The sequence below is a fragment of the Lissotriton vulgaris genome, chromosome 11, assembly GCF_964263255.1.
Source record: "Lissotriton vulgaris chromosome 11, aLisVul1.2, whole genome shotgun sequence".
In the NCBI taxonomy this organism is placed as follows: Eukaryota; Metazoa; Chordata; class Amphibia; order Caudata; family Salamandridae; genus Lissotriton; species Lissotriton vulgaris.
In genome coordinates this window covers 589,475,158-589,491,589 of record NC_141699.1, presented here as the reverse complement: position 1 = coordinate 589,491,589, position 16,432 = coordinate 589,475,158, and the positions used below count along the sequence as shown (strand labels likewise).

Here is a 16,432-nt window from a genome sequence, read left to right as displayed (position 1 = left end):
AAAATCTGGGGGTTGTATGTCATTACAACGAATTCCGTTGCAACGCATGCCTTTACCACACATGTGTTACAACGGCATTCGTTTTCTACGTATAACCTTTACCACTAATATTCCTTTACCACGCATAGATTAACAACGTTTTTCGTTGTAAATTTATGCATGGTGAGGGCATATTCTTGTTAAAGGTTATACCTCTCCCCTTACACGCCCCAGCCTCCACTCCTTATAATTACCCCTGCCCTTAACCCTTACTTTTTTTTAAATTACATTTCCCCTTACCTTTTTAACTGTCTCCTCTTCATCTTCGTTGGTTACGTCGGTCGTACGTCGTAAAGAGGAAGCGGAAGTTTAATTCCGTTTCCTTGATTGCTTCATCATCGGCACTGCAGGTTAGTTTGTTTTGTTTTTTTTTAGTGGGGGAGACCCCCCAAACCCCTCTTTTTTTTATTTACCACACATACCTTTACTACGTATTTCGTAGTAAAGGTATGCGTGGTAAACCCTCTCGTTGTTACCACGCATGCGTTGTCATGCATGCGTGGTAAATGTTTTCGTGGAAACGACCGCGTTGTAGTGGCCGTTTCCCAATCTGGTTTCAATCCTGTCTTCCTTGATTGAACAAATTGCGTGATCCTGGGCGAATAATATATTTAATCGAGCTTCCTTTTTGTCCATTATCACATACAAGAGCACCTTCAAATATGTGAGTTCAGGACGTGCACTATATAAAAACCTCTCATGTTTTATATGTTGCCTCATCTATATTAATCAAGGCCACATATAAGGGACAAATGATCCCTGACTTGCCTCTTAGTTCAATAATAGCATTGTCATCAGGGCAGCAGTGGAAAGGTTTGTCAGTTCATGTTTAAAAAACTCTCACTTCTAATAAATATCTCTGAAGTAATCTGATGTACTAAGGTGAAATGCTTTCGCATGTTAAAGGAATAATTTTTTTTCGTTTAGTTGAAGACACCACATTCTAACATGATCTTTGTTGCTTACCAAATATTTTCAAGACTTTGCTCTTGCATGGACATGTGAATGGATGGAGTTCTTATATTGAGAGGAGGCCAGCTTCTTTAGCCCCAGGCAGCTGGAGGAGGGGATGAGATGATGTCCCCTTATTGTGATCTAAGCAGAATGGCATGTTCATTGCAACTTTTTACTGTGAATGGTGCATAATTATCGGAAGTAATGTAAAGGTGTAATTTCGGGAATTTCACTTAACAGGTGTAATGCGGAATTACCAAATTTACACCAATTACGCCACCGTAATTTAAATTTCACCCAGGTCTAGTAGACCATTGCCACTCTCCCTTCTGTACTTCAGGGAGTAGCACGAGCCTGATGTGCCTCATGGAAGTATTCCTTTTTTTGTGTGATGGAAACACTTCATGGTACTTATATCAGTGTTGTTACATTTGGATACTGTCTCATATATACCGTGAGTGTCAATTGAGAATGATTATTTGGAAAGCATTGTCTTTTTAAATATAATACTCAGGTTCCCATTAGAACTAATGATCTTCAGTCCTGAGTTCTTTCACACCATTATGTGAAACTGTGCTATGGCGTATCGTACAGAAAATCTAATGTGCAAATGATATGAAAACGGTTAGGGTCGTTCCTTGGAGCCACAAAATGCTAATATCTTTTTTCCGTGTGCTTCATAAGTTTAACTTCTGTATCTTACTAATCTCTAAATGAAAGCCCTGTTCTTTGACTAAGCAACACTGACTGCAAATTAATGTTTAATGTTATTGAGAGTTACATCCGTGCTGAGTTGGATATGTGCGTTTAACCTCTAGAGTAAGCCTCAACCGCTCAACTTCACAACCCTGGGGTAATCCACAGTCCATGGGGGAGTCATAACCATCATACTGGAGTGTGTCTCAGGGCCACCTTGGAAACCGGTGATAAACAACAACCTTGAGAAAGGCCCTCTAACTCCCGACTGCCATAGTACATAAGGAAAAAGTTTAAAATGAATTAACTGGCCAAATACATTTTCTGAATTACCACCACTTCTTACTTTCGGCTCTGTCGTAACTATTGTTATTTTGTTCTACCAACCGTGTCTTACTTGACCCCTCTGTTCAATTGTGATGTTCAACTTGAATATGTACTTATTCTATTCTTATAGCTGTACAATAGTTGTATTTCCTATCAGACATTTATCTTGTTTTCCCCACTTGTGCACTCGTCTATATCTTGCTAACAGTGTATGGCACTGGGATGGGCTTACACTGAGTGGCTATTTCTATCTATTTGCCAGACCTCAGAGTTGTCATGTAATATACACTTAAGTAGAGATTTTCAGACAGTGCCCTCATTCTGATTTTATACCCCTGACTTCCTGCTCGTATCAGTCGACACGCTATGCCCTACTCAAGCAATGGGGACTCCTTATAGGCTAATCTTAGCCTTCTAATGATTTCAGATGATTGCTTTTTTTATTGCTAATGTTGCACTTTGCTCAGCACTCTGAAATTGCCACTAACTGCTTCTTTTACTCCTGATATTGCAAACGTTTTTGCACAACTCTGTACATTTTGTTCCAATTAATGCTCCTTTTACTTATATTTTTGCAAAGGCTTTGCATAGCGCTTTGAAACTGATTCCTCACATGCTTCCACCACTCATGTCATTACAATGCGTTGTCCAACACTCTAAAACCCGGACAGGTGGAGTAAGCACTATAGATAAAAATATGATCGTGTTTCCCACATTCAGTCAGCTCAATTTAAATATTGAGAGTTCAAAGTGTTTCCTCCTAGGTGGATCTCAGATTTCGAAACTCTTGTGAACCAGTTATCCATGGAAAGGCCAGGTGTATTTTTTCCCCCTTCTGCAATCATGACTCTTCTAGGGCTATATGTATCAATAAGTCATTTTGCGATTCTCAAATAGCGATTTTTTGCGAATCTCTATTTGAGAATCGCAAACTGCTATGTATGTAGGATTTGCAATACATTTCGCGAATCCTACATATTCCTTAATTGAGAATCACAAATTGCAATTCGCAATTAAGGAATACCTCCCCATTCATTCCTATGGGCCTAGAGGCCCATAGGAATGACTGGGAAGACATTCTCAATTTGCGATTAGCAATTAGCGAATCGCAAATTGAGAATGCAATTTCAAGGGTGCAGGGGTGTCAAAAGGACACCCTGTTGCACCCCTGAAATAAGCATGGGGGCACATGTGGCGCACATACATGCCCCAATGGCATGTATGTGCTTCACATTGCACTTTGAAAAATACAAAAAAATGCATTTCTCAAAGAAATCGCAAATTACCACCAACTTGAAGATGGTGGTAATTTGCGATTCCTTAAGGTCAAATTGCACTTTTTTGGTACAGATTACATTGCATTTAAGGAATCGCAAAATTTGCGATTCCTTAAATGCAAGCGCAAAATAAGGAATCGCAAATTTTGCGATTCCTTATTTTGCCTTAATACATACCATTTGGCAAAATTGCATTCGCACACACCGAAATTCTGCGAATTTCAGCGTTTGAGAATGCAATTTTGCTTGATACATATGGCCCCTAATGTTGTCTTCAGTATGTTTCCACAGAATGTGCATGTGCAGAACTGAGATGACACTCCATCTCCTACCGCAGCATGATGGCGGACTTTCACTTACATGGAGGGCTGCACGAGGAAGTAATCAACATCAAGGAAGGGTGTCTCATCTTGTTGGAAACCAGATTTTAGAATGTTGAGCAGTCAGCTTGGAAGCACTAAATTTAGAGAGCTGAGGAGATTCACTTTGTGAGAGTAAAGCCTTCAGCTCTGTGAAGGGAGTGTAGTGCCTTCAGCTCTGTGAAGGGAGTGTAGTGCTCTGTGAAAGAAGTATTCAGCTCACGCAAAGCCAGTCAATAGGAAAGGGATGCTGCCTGTTGTGGTGCAATGCTCACATACCTCAGAGCCTGCTGAGTGCACATAGTCACAGGATGCCTGTGGGCAAGACCTGCCGAGGGACAGAAGGTTCATCTCGGACCCAGCCTTAAGCTGTGTTCTCATCTGGCACACCTGCTCCAGCGCCCCGATTTTCTCCTGTGGCGTTGGGATGATCCTCGTACCTGCCAAGAGGGATAACACAACAACCAAATTCAGTAATAGACTCCCAATCTCCCTCATTCAGATCCCCATCTTATCCTAAACTGTCAAAGCATCAGTTCTCAATTAGCAAGCACAATATACAGGTCACTAACGGGACCCCTCCTCTCTTCTACTAGCCACAACGCATTCTAAAGTAGTCACCAAAAGTATCCTTAGAAGAAGCAATAGAGGATGTTGGCTTGCTGGTGACACCATTTCATGGGTCTGCTACATACACTGAAGCCCTTAATGCTGAAGTCTGGCATGGATTGCGCTCTGTGGACTGCTACTGAAACAGCTCAACAGAACCACCCAGTGCATCCCATCATGACTGCTGCACCCAAGCATGCTAGGAGCTATTTCCACATATAGCGTTCATGCATTGGTGGACAAATATATGCCATTCTGGCCCCCACCCTCTGGCACTCCCTCTCTACTTCTCTCTGATCAGCAAATTCTATCTCAGTTTTATGCAGTGCTCTGAAAAGAGTTTTCAAAAACAGTGACCAATAAATCGATCTTAATAGATGTTATCCTGTCTCACCCTGGTGACATAAACCTGGTTGATGCACATAAACTTTAGAAAAAACAATTAACATCACATCATATATCACATGTCACGCATTCCATCGCATATACATCACATCAACATGACATCCAACAATTTTGTGTCCGATAGACTTACCCAAAGGTAATGCTAGCTCATCCAAGACTCTCTTTGTCTCTGAAAATGTCAAGTTCTGCTGAGAGCCAAAGCATCCCTTGTCCCTGAGCGGTGGCGTGTGCCTTTGCATCTGGTAATCACTGTGGGACTTTGCAAAGCTGGATTTGAGGGCTGCTGAAACCAAATAAAAAGCATTAGAAGAATATGTTATTGATGTTTGGCAACCCTTTTTCTGGGGATACTCTAACTGCAGGTTCTTCACCTTTAGATTGTTACCAGTTGCCAGTCTGAACCTGGAAACTTTTGCCAGGTGGCACTGTCGGACTAAGCAGTGGCCAGGTGCTGCCCGTTAGTGATGGAGCAGAGCTTCATATAGTACCACACCTACACCCTGATGACAGTTTCTGCGCCCTCAGGCGCTGATCAACTCAGACAAATTGCAGGTGAATGTGTACTGAAAACTAACTTGGAGTATAGAAAAAGGTGATGGGTGTAATGCTTGAATTAATCTCAGCCACTAGAAATTACTTGGGACCGTATCCCAGTCCAACTTTATTTTGCACACTAAACCACCTCAGTTTGGACCCAAGCATATGTAAATCAGCATTGCCCTGCTCCAGCCCAAACTGCCAGGCCATGACCTCCTGGAATTGGAACACAGGCAACTCAAGACCAGTTTCGCCCTGGCTGGAGCTCTTCCATCGAGTATAGTTTTTTTTCCAGTGGCACAGTGAGCATGGGACCCATGCCTTGGCATACCTGCCATATTTAGGCTGTCAGAGTGATGTGTACAAAAGAGTGATGGGTGGAATGCTTGAAATAATCTCAGCCAGTGGTTATTACAGAGTTCATCCTTATTTTGCACACCATGTAACCTTAAATAGGAGTTCTCTCCACAAAGCGAGTAGGTGGTATAGCTGAGAAAGATTAGAGTATCCACCATAAAGAGCATTACCAAAGGTAAGTAACTCTTTCTTCTGATGAATGCTTCCAACTACAGATTCCTCACCTTTAGAAAAGGTACCAAAGCATTATCCCCCAAACGGTGGAGATCTGAGGAATGGGCTCAAAACAAAAAGTCCTGCAGGACCAAGTGGGCAGAATAACTCTCTGCAAAACTGTCTTTCAAGGCAGCAGTGCTGTTAAACACATGCACTGACACCCAATGCAGCTTGATAGGTGTCCATGACAGCAAGTCCCATTGCTAATGATATTTTCTTCCCTAAAAGTCAAGAGCCATCAAAGGACATGTCCATCAGGACACATGGACCCGAAAACGTTGTTGCATGTATGCAACAGTGTTTACCTAAGCACTACTCTGGTGCCCATGATTTGACCTATACAGCCTGTGGTATCAAGGCCAGCATGTAATACTTACTTCAACCCCTCCTACCATCTTTGATGGTTTAGGCAAATGTTGCCCTGAGATCCTCTGGAACGGCTGCTGAGATTTTGCTGAGCATGTTTCACAGTGTGCAAGTGTATCTACCCAGAAGGAAGACTGCATTCACAGAACGTAAGGCCAGACTAGCTGAGCAGTACAACCTTTTTCCAAATACATCAATAAGCTTAGATTCCCTCTCCAGAGGTGTAGAAGGAAAGGCCTTAGGTCGACTTTACTGGTTAACTCCTGCGCTAAGAGGCTTTCTGGAAAGAGATACTGAGTGAGAAATACAGGGTAACCAGGGACCGGTCCATGCTACCTAGCCACAGGACTACTAACGGGAGGTGTCAGTATCAAGGGCCAGAGAGTGTCCATAAGCGCCTCATTGAAGGGCAATACAGGCTCTGTAAAAGCTGGTGCTTGGTGAAGAGCTTCAGTGAGGAGGCTGGACTTTGTTTGTGCTTTAGGCAGGTGTAATTCAAGAACTTTCATAGCCTAGGTGGGGATTCCAGTTCAGTTTACGGAGAAGTATGCAATGACTGACATTTTGAAGGTCCGAACAGAGTCCTGCATCAGTATAATGAGGGGGAAATAATATGTCCGCCTTCTTATCACTGCCATTATTGAGGAGGTGTGCAACCCTGGATTGCATCCAACGCAGAGGTAAAGAGGCCTCTAACTTCTGGTAGTAGTGGTGCTTTGGAGAAGCTAGGAGTTGGGTTCAATTATGGTCGGTTGCACTTTAGTTATTTCAGAATGTGACATAGGGCTGGTACGGGCTGTCCTTGGCTCTGTATCAGAGACTGGCATTGGGATTGAGTCGGATATGGAATTGGCAGAGTTGGCAGCAAAGCTAGCATGGAGGTTATAGTGTGGACCTTGAGGCTGGAGTGTAAGTCTGGACCTGCATTGGCATGGGGCCAGGCTTGGGTCTTTAAGAGGGCTCTGAGAGGCCTGCTATAGCTCCAGAGGGAGCTACAGCACCTTAAACATTTGCAGCATGACCTCTTTAAATGACTTTCTCTGCTGTGAGATCAACGATGGCTCATGAATTCCGTGGTTGGCTTGAACAATCTGGCGACGGGCTCGGTGTCAGTGGAGGAGAAAGGCCCTTGAAATGCCAACTGCATGGATTCTACCATGGACCTGAGTGGCAAGAGGGGATCAAATCCTGCTTGGACTTCTTGCACTTCGTGATGCTCCTTAAACTTTGACCTACCTAATGAGTTCAAGCAGGACAGGAATTTAGAGCGGGAAGAGCCTATCGATCTGGAGCAAAACAGCCCCCGACTTGGAGCGGGACCACAAATTCAATTGTGATCTCTTATTGTGTTCTGCAATGTGAAAACCTTTCCTTCCTGCTTTCCTATCACTGTCATGTGCATCAGGCCACACTTACCCCATGACTGCGTCCTGACCGGTTGCTAGGCACCAGCGACACATAATGGAGGTCTGTGACTGACATTTGCTTCCTGTGGCATGGCTTGAATTCTGTCGTTATGGGTAGAAATTTTTCTTCCCAAGGGCACTGCTTGAGAATTCTGAAGATGTCAGAAGTTTGACAACATTAAACGTGGAGCTTTAGAACAGCATTCAAGGTCATGGAAAGACAGGAACTGATGTCAGAATGCAGTGTTGTCTGTTGCAAATACTATCTATGGTTATTACTCTATGATTCTTGGTTTCTCTATGTACTCCCTACATTCCAGAATATGTGTCAATCTGACTCTACACTCAATGTTCTATTAGAGTCAGTTGGAGTTTGGTCAGCAGGCGTTGGATCACTCTCTGCTGTTCTCCTTAATAAATCTACTTCTCAAGTCATGATGTGTCTTGAACTTATATACGACACTGTCCCATACATGCAGCTCTACTCTGTCGTTTCTGAGGTGGCAATGAGGTTGCTGTGGAGTCGGATGGCACTACCCAGTAGCGCTGTGGAGCTATTGCTTGGAAGTTCCTTGGATCCAGTCTGATGGCTGGGAATATTTAAGGGTGAGGTATCTGTGGTTAGAAGAATCAATCAGATCTAAAAATTTGTCAGATGATGTTCGAAAACCACCTTAATGTTTTCCCTTTGCCTTTTCATTAACACATGATTAGTTGGTTTATTAGCATATTTTTCAATTTTTTATTATTGTTATGCTTACAGTACTCAATAGCATTTATTATACACTAGGTTATTGTTAATTGCTGTATCTTGATTACTCTTTGTTCCCTTTCCCTTGTTCTTTTATTGTATTATATGATGCATCTTTCTTTTGGTTCCAGCTTTATTGTCCTATCCTTACAAATTTTTAATATATTTCTTTACTATTATTTCAAATAGGATTTGATGTATTTGTTGCATTGCTGTTATTTTTCCTGTTTATCTCTTAATAAAATTAAACTTAAAAAAAGAAGAATAATTCATAAATAAGCTTTCAGAGACGAAGGAAGGGTAAGAAATGTGGGAAGCAAAGCTACTGAAAATGTTCAACCCACATCTGATTTGAACACTCTGTGCATACCTTCATGGATAAAGCGATACAAAAGGGGATGATGGACGGAGCGTTTGAGCAAATCAAATACTCACCCCCAATCAACTGATCTGGGTTTAATCCATCACCATTCTTTAGCTCACTCCGCCACCCCAGTTCATACATGGCCATATGCAAATCAGCCTGACCCTGTGCCTCATGGGAACAGTCCAGCCCGAACTGCCAAGCCATGTTTTCCCTGGACCGGAAACAAGCCTCCTGGGGCCGGTTTCGGATTCATAATCCTCATCAGCCAGGCTATCTTGAATCCAGTGGCAAAGTGAGCAAGGGACTCATGTCTGAGCATACCCTGCCAACTTAGGGCGAACAAAGCGATACAAAAGGGGATGGATGATGGACGGAGCGTTTGAGCAAATCAAACACTCACCTCCAGTCAACTGATCTGGGTTTAATCCATCACCATTCTTTAGCTCACTCCGCCACCCCAGTTCAGAAATGGCCATATACATCATCGCCTTTGGTATCGCTACCTTCATGGATAAGACAACTTTTCCAATCCATGTCAAACCTAAGCTGTAGTACTCCATCTATGTAAGTAGTGAGAATCACACAGTGTTCGGGTAATGTCAATCCTTATCAGCCAACCACCTGACATTGCAGTAAGGAGAATAAAATACAGTTTCAAAACACACCTTGATTTGGGTATGCAGCATCTCCTGCTATACCAGAGATGGGACACACACACAGCTCTGTTAGCACTTCAATTATGATTTGCAGAACCTCTTGGTATTCCATAGCTAGAAAAATGTCCGAGCCTTGCCAGGGTACCTCAGGTGGGCAGTACTGTCTACCGTTTGATTCACTTATTTTACAAAGGCACAGCCTTCCTGCTGTGACCAAAAAAGAGGTAGGCTGTTTCAAGCTTCGAAACCACCAGTTAGCACAATGAGGATGTGACCACAAATAACATCACATGAGACCTGATCATGCAATCACATTAAATAACATCAAATGACATTTTACCCAGATTAGAGTTAAGCTTACACCCCAAGGTGTGAGAGTCACCTTCAATGGATGAGGCTGTGCTCCAAGGTGTGAGACTCACGGTTAGCAAGTGAGCTTGTCCTCGAAGGTGTGAAGCTCACACTCAAAGAATGAGTGTTATCAGAACCATTTCCGGTGATTATGTAGGTATGTGGCAGAGGTGGGTGAGTGCATGGTCCTGGGTGTAAACATGGTTGCCTAGCCTCGCCATTGCTTGCTGTATCTCTATTAGAACGGTCTCAGTCTCCAGAAATATCCACTGGCAGCCCTGAGCTTGCAATAGCCATGAGTGCCTTCACTTCTGGCAAAAGAGATACTGAAACCTGTGCATTGTGTCACATGGTAGTAGGGAGACATGGAGGGGGAGCGGTGGGGCACCCAGGATGCTGGGGCAGCCTCTTTCTGTACTTCATAATTCAGTAATTCAAAAGGTGCAGTGGACGGACTGGATCATAGCAGGGTGGCCTACCTCCCACCCCCTCTATCCGGCCTTTCCTCTCACCCAGAAAGGCATTGTAAGTTCCAGTTTCACTTTCCCCATGACCCAATTTTGGACTTATTTTCTAGCTGCATTCGTTGTGCAATGTTTTGTTTCACTGCAGGAGCGGTTGTGAATTGCTGAGGCCTGCTCTGGTCTTAAGAAAAACCCAGAGACTCCAAGTCTCACTCATTGTGAGTGAGACTCACACTTCTGGATGTCGAGTTCAGCTCTCACTCACAACAGGGCAAATGTCACACTGGTAGAGATGGGCTAAAACCTGACATCTAAATGTACCTTCATTTTGGACACTGCTTTGTACAGAGTAGCTCCTGGGAGCTGCGGAAGAGTCAGGAAGCAACACACCTACGAGGAATCCATCTAGAGACTCCTTCATTTGATGGATGGAGCCTCTTTGGACAGACAGGAGTGCCACTCCACAACTTTTGTCAGGTAACTGTCTACCTTAGTGAAGTTTCAGTGTTTTTCTAGTAATTTTGCTTTCAATTTGATTTTATCCAATACAATCCAAAATTTCTTTATTTCGGTCCTTGAGACCATAAAAGATTCATTGCAAAATACATTTATACATCCACATTAAAAAAACACATTGCAAATTTTAAAATACAATAGATAAAAATAGTTTCCATATTGTACTAAAGATAAAAGGGGATTGGAAAAATCAATTTCATGATTAGGAGGGATAATTTCAGAATTGAAAAGGATAATTCTAATTTAAGAAGAACATTTCATATTTTCTACATTTAGGCATGTAATAGTTTTTTTCTTATCTGCCACATAGCCATAATGAATTTAGCCACTGCGAATACAATGTGAGGCAAAGTGCTAGTTTTTAATATTCTATATGCAAACAGATGACACCTAAATCCCAGGTTCCTGCATAGGGGCACCAGCCAGTATTTCCTGGGTCTGTTGTAAGCAGGGCAAAAGAAAAGAAAATGAATTTCCTCCTCGTCATGAGCATTGCATCCGGGACAAGATTTATCCCCCCCCTTAAGCCATTTACAAGTGAAGGTTTTAATGGGCAAAGTGCCTAGCCTCCACTGTATATATAATTTTCTCGCTAGGATGGGGAATATAATGTCCATAAAACCTTCGAATTCATAGGAATTCTTAAATTCCAAAAAGCGGTCAGTCAGGGTGCCGTTAGTAGGAGCGGACAGGAGGAGAGCTAAACTTTGTTCCTTGTAGATTAGGACCAACTTTTTGCGGGAAATAGTTCGACATCCCTGCTCAGGGTCCTCCCATAGCTCAGGCAGTTTCATCCGGTACAATTCTTTCTTGACAAAAGCCAGCCATGGGATTCTATCTCGCTTATTCAAACTCATTACATGGCAGAGGTCCCGCCTGTAATGTGCGAGCTCGCTGGTGGACCATAGCCTATGCCAGAATCTTATTGGCTTTGACTCCAATTCTACAGCGATAGAAGGTAAGCCCACATCTAATCTTAGGGGGAGCAGAGGTGTACCACGAGGGAGTGCCAGAAGGCGTCTGAGAAAATTATTTTCCACTCTGGCCAAATCATGCTCCGCTTTATACCCCCAAAGCTTGCTGCCATAAGATGCAGCCGCGTTAGCTTGAGTTTTGTAGAGTTCTAGTGCCGGGCTTATGGGTTTAAAGGTTGAAGTGTTCACAGCCTTCAGGATAGCACCTGAAAGTTGGCACAACTTCAGCCGGGATTTTACTATTTGGGGGTCCCAGGATAAGTCCTCATGTAATGTAACCCCCAAGTATTGAAAGGTTGTAACCCTTTCCAAGCTGGCTTCGCCCTAAGGTAGGTTTAGGTCTGGTATTTAGGGATGGATTAAAGATGATGAACTTGGTCTTCTCAGTATTGATCTCTAGACCATGTTGTGTACAGAAGAGACCAAATCCATCTAAGATCCTTTGTATCCCCATCGGAGATTTGGAAAGCAGGAGGGTGTCGTCAGCAAACATGATAGCTGGCACCCTCCTGCCTGCCAGAAGGGGGGCGTCATTATCTTTAACATTGACAACTTTTGTCAGGTAACTGTCTACCATAGTCAAGTTTCAGTGTTTTTCTAGTAATTTTGCTTTCAATTTGATTTTATCATTTAACCAATGTAATGTTCTATCTTGTCACTGATGTCAAAGTGTGCATACTATAGTTCCTGCTATACCATAAAATATGCTAATCAGTTCTCAGTACTAAGAATGATCAAACCTTGAGAGCTCTAAAAGGCGGAGGACTGAAGGCTGAACTCAGTAAGCGCTAGTGTTGCTCAAAACGCAACTACCAACTAATCAGTAGGGTTGGTAAGTATGGAATGGGCTCAAAGACGATACTGTGATATACAAGGAGCACTGGTTTTAAAATACAGAATAATGTAGGAGACATTAACCCCAGTAAACAAGACTTTTGGCATAAAAGCATGAAAGGAACAAGAGGAGGGGGAGACACAAGTTAATCAGAATTTAAAGTGAAGTGGGAGAGGAACATAAACGTGTTTCTTCTTAATTTTTGGGGAACTTCAAGAATAAGTTTGTTTTTGCTATGCATGATACGAGCATCCGCTAATCAACAGCTAGTCAGGATTGGTGGTGTGTAATGTTTTGCATACATTGCATAAGGTTTTGAATTTGAAGTAAGCTTGCAAAGGGAGCCACAGGAGACCTTTGAGAATTGGTGTGTTGTAGCCATATTTATGTTGCCCAGTAATCAAGCATGCCATCCTTGTAAGGTAGTTACGAAGAGTGTGTGGGTGGTATCATGAGTCTTGAGAGCAGTGTATCGCCTCCAATGATGTACGTTAGGATAAGGGCTTGCAATGCAAAGCAGAAGATATGACCAGATCAACACAGAAGACACCATCTGCACGATGAACTCTATCCACTCCGGATCCCCGACCGACCCGTGCCCCCACCACGTCTTCAACAAGGCCGACACTGTCATCGCACCCCACCTGCGGGACATCATCAACACCTCCTTCGACACCGCCTCCTTCCCTGAGAGCTGGAAGCACGCCGAACTCAGCGCTCTACTAAAGAAACCAACAGCGGACCCCACCGAACTCAAGAATTACTGCCCCATCTCGCTCCTCCCGTTCCCAGCCAAAGTCATTGAGAAGACCGTCAACAAGCAGCTGGCCACCTTCCTCGAGACAAATGGATCCCTCGACAACCCACAGTCTGGCTTCCGAGCCAACCACAGCACCGAGACCGCCCTCATCGCTGCCACCGATGACATACGAGCCCTGCTGGACAACGGTGAAACAGCGGCCTTCATCCTCCTAGACCTCTCTGCGGCGTTCGACACTGTCTGCCACCGCACCCTAGTGCAGCGCCTCAGCAACATCGGAATCCAGGAGAAGGCACTGGAGTGGATCATCTCCTTCCTCGTTGGAAGAACACAGAGAGTCCGCCTACCACCATTCAGATCTGCAGCCACGGAAGTCATCTGCGGCGTTCCTCAGGGCTCCTCGCTCAGCCCCACCCTCTTCAACGTCTACATGAGCCCCCTTGCGGCCATCGCACGCCAACACAACCTCAACATCATCTCCTACGCCGACGACACCCAGCTGATCCTCTCCCTGACCAACGACCCTGCCGCCGCCAGAACCAACCTCCACGAAGGGATGAAAGACGTAGCCGAGTGGATGACGACCAGCCGCCTGAAACTGAACTCAGACAAGACGGAAGTCCTCATCCTGGGCTCCTCGCCCTCCGCCTGGGACGACTCCTGGTGGCCCCCCGCCCTGGGCTCCGCACCCAAACCGACAGACCACGCACGCAACCTGGGCTTCATCCTGGACTCCTCCCTCTCCATGACCAGACAAGTCAACGCCATCTCCGCGTCCTGTTTTAACATCCTGCGAATGCTACGGAAGATCTTCCGGTGGATCCCCACCGAGACCAGGAAGACGGTCACCCAGGCCCTCGTCACCAGCAGACTGGAGTACGGCAACGCCCTCTACGCCGGAACCACCGCCAAGCTCCAGAAGAGACTCCAGCGGATCCAGAACGCCTCAGCCAGACTCATCCTCGACATCCCCCGGAGCAGCCACATCTCCGGACATCTGAGAGACCTGCACTGGCTCTCCGTCAACAAGAGAATCACCTTCCGTCTCCTCACCCACGCACACAAAGCCCTACATGACCAAGGCTCGAGCTACCTCAACAACCGCCTCAACTTCTACGCTCCCAAACGCCACCTCCGATCGACCAACCACGCCCTCGCCGCCGTCCCCCGCATCCGAAGAGTGACAACAGGAGGAAGGTCCTTCTCCTACTTGGCCGCCAAGACCTGGAACACCCTCCCTCCCGACCTTCGCCTGACCCAAGACCACCTCTCCCTCAGGAAGAAACTCAAGACCTGGCTGTTCGAGCAGTAGCGGCACCCCACCCCTCCCAAGCGCCTTGAGACCCTCCGGGTAAGTAGTGCGCCCTATAAATGCCTTGATTGATTGATTGATTGATTGATTAATGAGAGGAAGCTGAGCTGATAGTACACCGGTTGAGAATTAAAAAGAATCCTTGAAAGAGGGACTGGAATCAGTTTGAAAACACTGTAGATGTTGGGGCTTGTTACAAGGGGGGTCAACCTTATTGAGCTGAATGTTCTGTACCTAATTCTTTGTCTGGGATTGTACCTTCATTGAATAGTGGAACTTAGTTTCAGAGAGGTTTATTTTTACATACATTACTCCCAGTTCAGGATTGAGTAGTGTCAAGGCAGCATCTCTAGTTGTCGTATATAGAGGAGACCATACATTGTCTGATACTTTTGATTTGGGGCTCGTTTTAGTCTCGGTAGCCCGAGGCTCGATGGCCCATTGCTGGCACCCGGCCCGCACTTAGCCCTTAAGGCTTACCTGCGGTGGCGACCGCAGGATTAGTCGGGGAACAGGGGTTTTCCAGGGACACGGTTTGGATGGGAACTAGATGGTGCTATTTGGGTCCAGTTCTGGGGTGGGTGGGAAGGGGTTTGTTTCAAAAGGAAGTTTGGTTGCTGTTGGGGGGGATGACCGCCATTAGTGTTGACCAGATTTTTGCCTGTTTTTTGATTGCGCGTTGTTGGGAGAGCCTGGGAGCGACGATGTGGGACAATGGCTGAGATCGCTAATGTGAAATGCGTCACTGGAATGTGCGGGGTCTTCACACTATGTCCAGACGCCACAAAATTCACGCTTATCTAGTGCGTAGAGGGGTGCAAATAGCGCTGCTGCAGGAGACACATCTCACCAAGGCGGAAGGGGCGGCGCTACAGCGTAGATGGAGAGGGCAGGTTTACTGCACTACTTACTCAGCTTACGCGAGGGGGGTACTGATATGGATAAGGGCTGGGGTTTCCCTGCAGGTTTCCAAATCTGTGGTAGATCCGGAGGGTCGCTACGTGGCTATCTCTGGCACATTGGGGGGCAGAGCGCTGAATATCTGTTGCGTTTATGCACCTAATGTGGACCAGCTTGCCTTCCTCTCCGGGTTGTCGGGCTCCTTGGCCCATTTCTTGTCGGGAACCCTCCTGCTAGGTGGCGATTTTAACTCGGTGGTGGATGTCGACGCTGACCGTTCACACCCCCCCCTTCCGGACTCCCCGGTCCGGCGAGTGGCTAAAGGCAGGAAGGAATGGCAGACGCATTGGGGGCTGACGGATATTTGGCGTGCGCAACACCCCGACACTAGAGACTATTCATTCTTTTCTGGCCTGCACGAATTACATGTGCGACTAGACGGGTTTCTGGGGTCGGTGGAATTGGTGTACGCGACAGTTCGCTCTGAATATCTGGCCAGGACCATCTCGGATCACAACCCCCTCCTAGGGGACTTCCGTTGGTTTCCCGGGGTCCCTAATGTACCTACTTGGAAACTGCGCCCTGAGATGTTAGAGTATATAGTCGTCAGGGCGGACCTGGAGGACAACATTTCTGACTATTTTGCGACCAATGGGGGCACCGCGGAGGGTCTTGAGGTGCACACTCAACCGGAGATATTAGATTGCTACCAGCGTTACTACGAACGGCTGTACCACAGTAACCTGACCCGAGATCCCACCCTGGTCGACGATTATCTGCAATCCTTAGAGATTCCCGCGCTGGAGCCCGCCGTGGCCAAGGCCCTGGGCACCGATATTGAACTGGGGGAAATCCGTAGCGCCATAAAGGGGATGGCGAGAAATAAGACCCCGGGCCTCGACGGGCTCCCGGTCGAATTTTACTCCACCTACGTGGACCTATTGGCGCCCCGACTGTTAGTAGTCTACAGAGGAGCGAAGCGCCTGGGACGACTCCCC

The 16,432-nt window shown here is 45.6% G+C and overlaps 1 protein-coding gene across 1 annotated transcript in view; it reads right to left on the bottom strand.

Moving 5' to 3' along the window:
• LOC147683184 (actin filament-associated protein 1-like 2) overlaps positions 1-16,432 on the bottom strand; it is a 278,687-nt gene that overhangs the window by 27,833 nt on the left and 234,422 nt on the right. Inside the window, exons 14-15 of the mRNA XM_086944799.1 lie at positions 4,797-4,949; positions 3,932-4,092 (exon numbers count right to left, since the gene is read on the bottom strand). Coding sequence (XP_086800925.1) covers positions 3,932-4,092; positions 4,797-4,949 — 314 coding nt within the window. The remainder of the gene's footprint in view (positions 1-3,931; positions 4,093-4,796; positions 4,950-16,432) is intronic.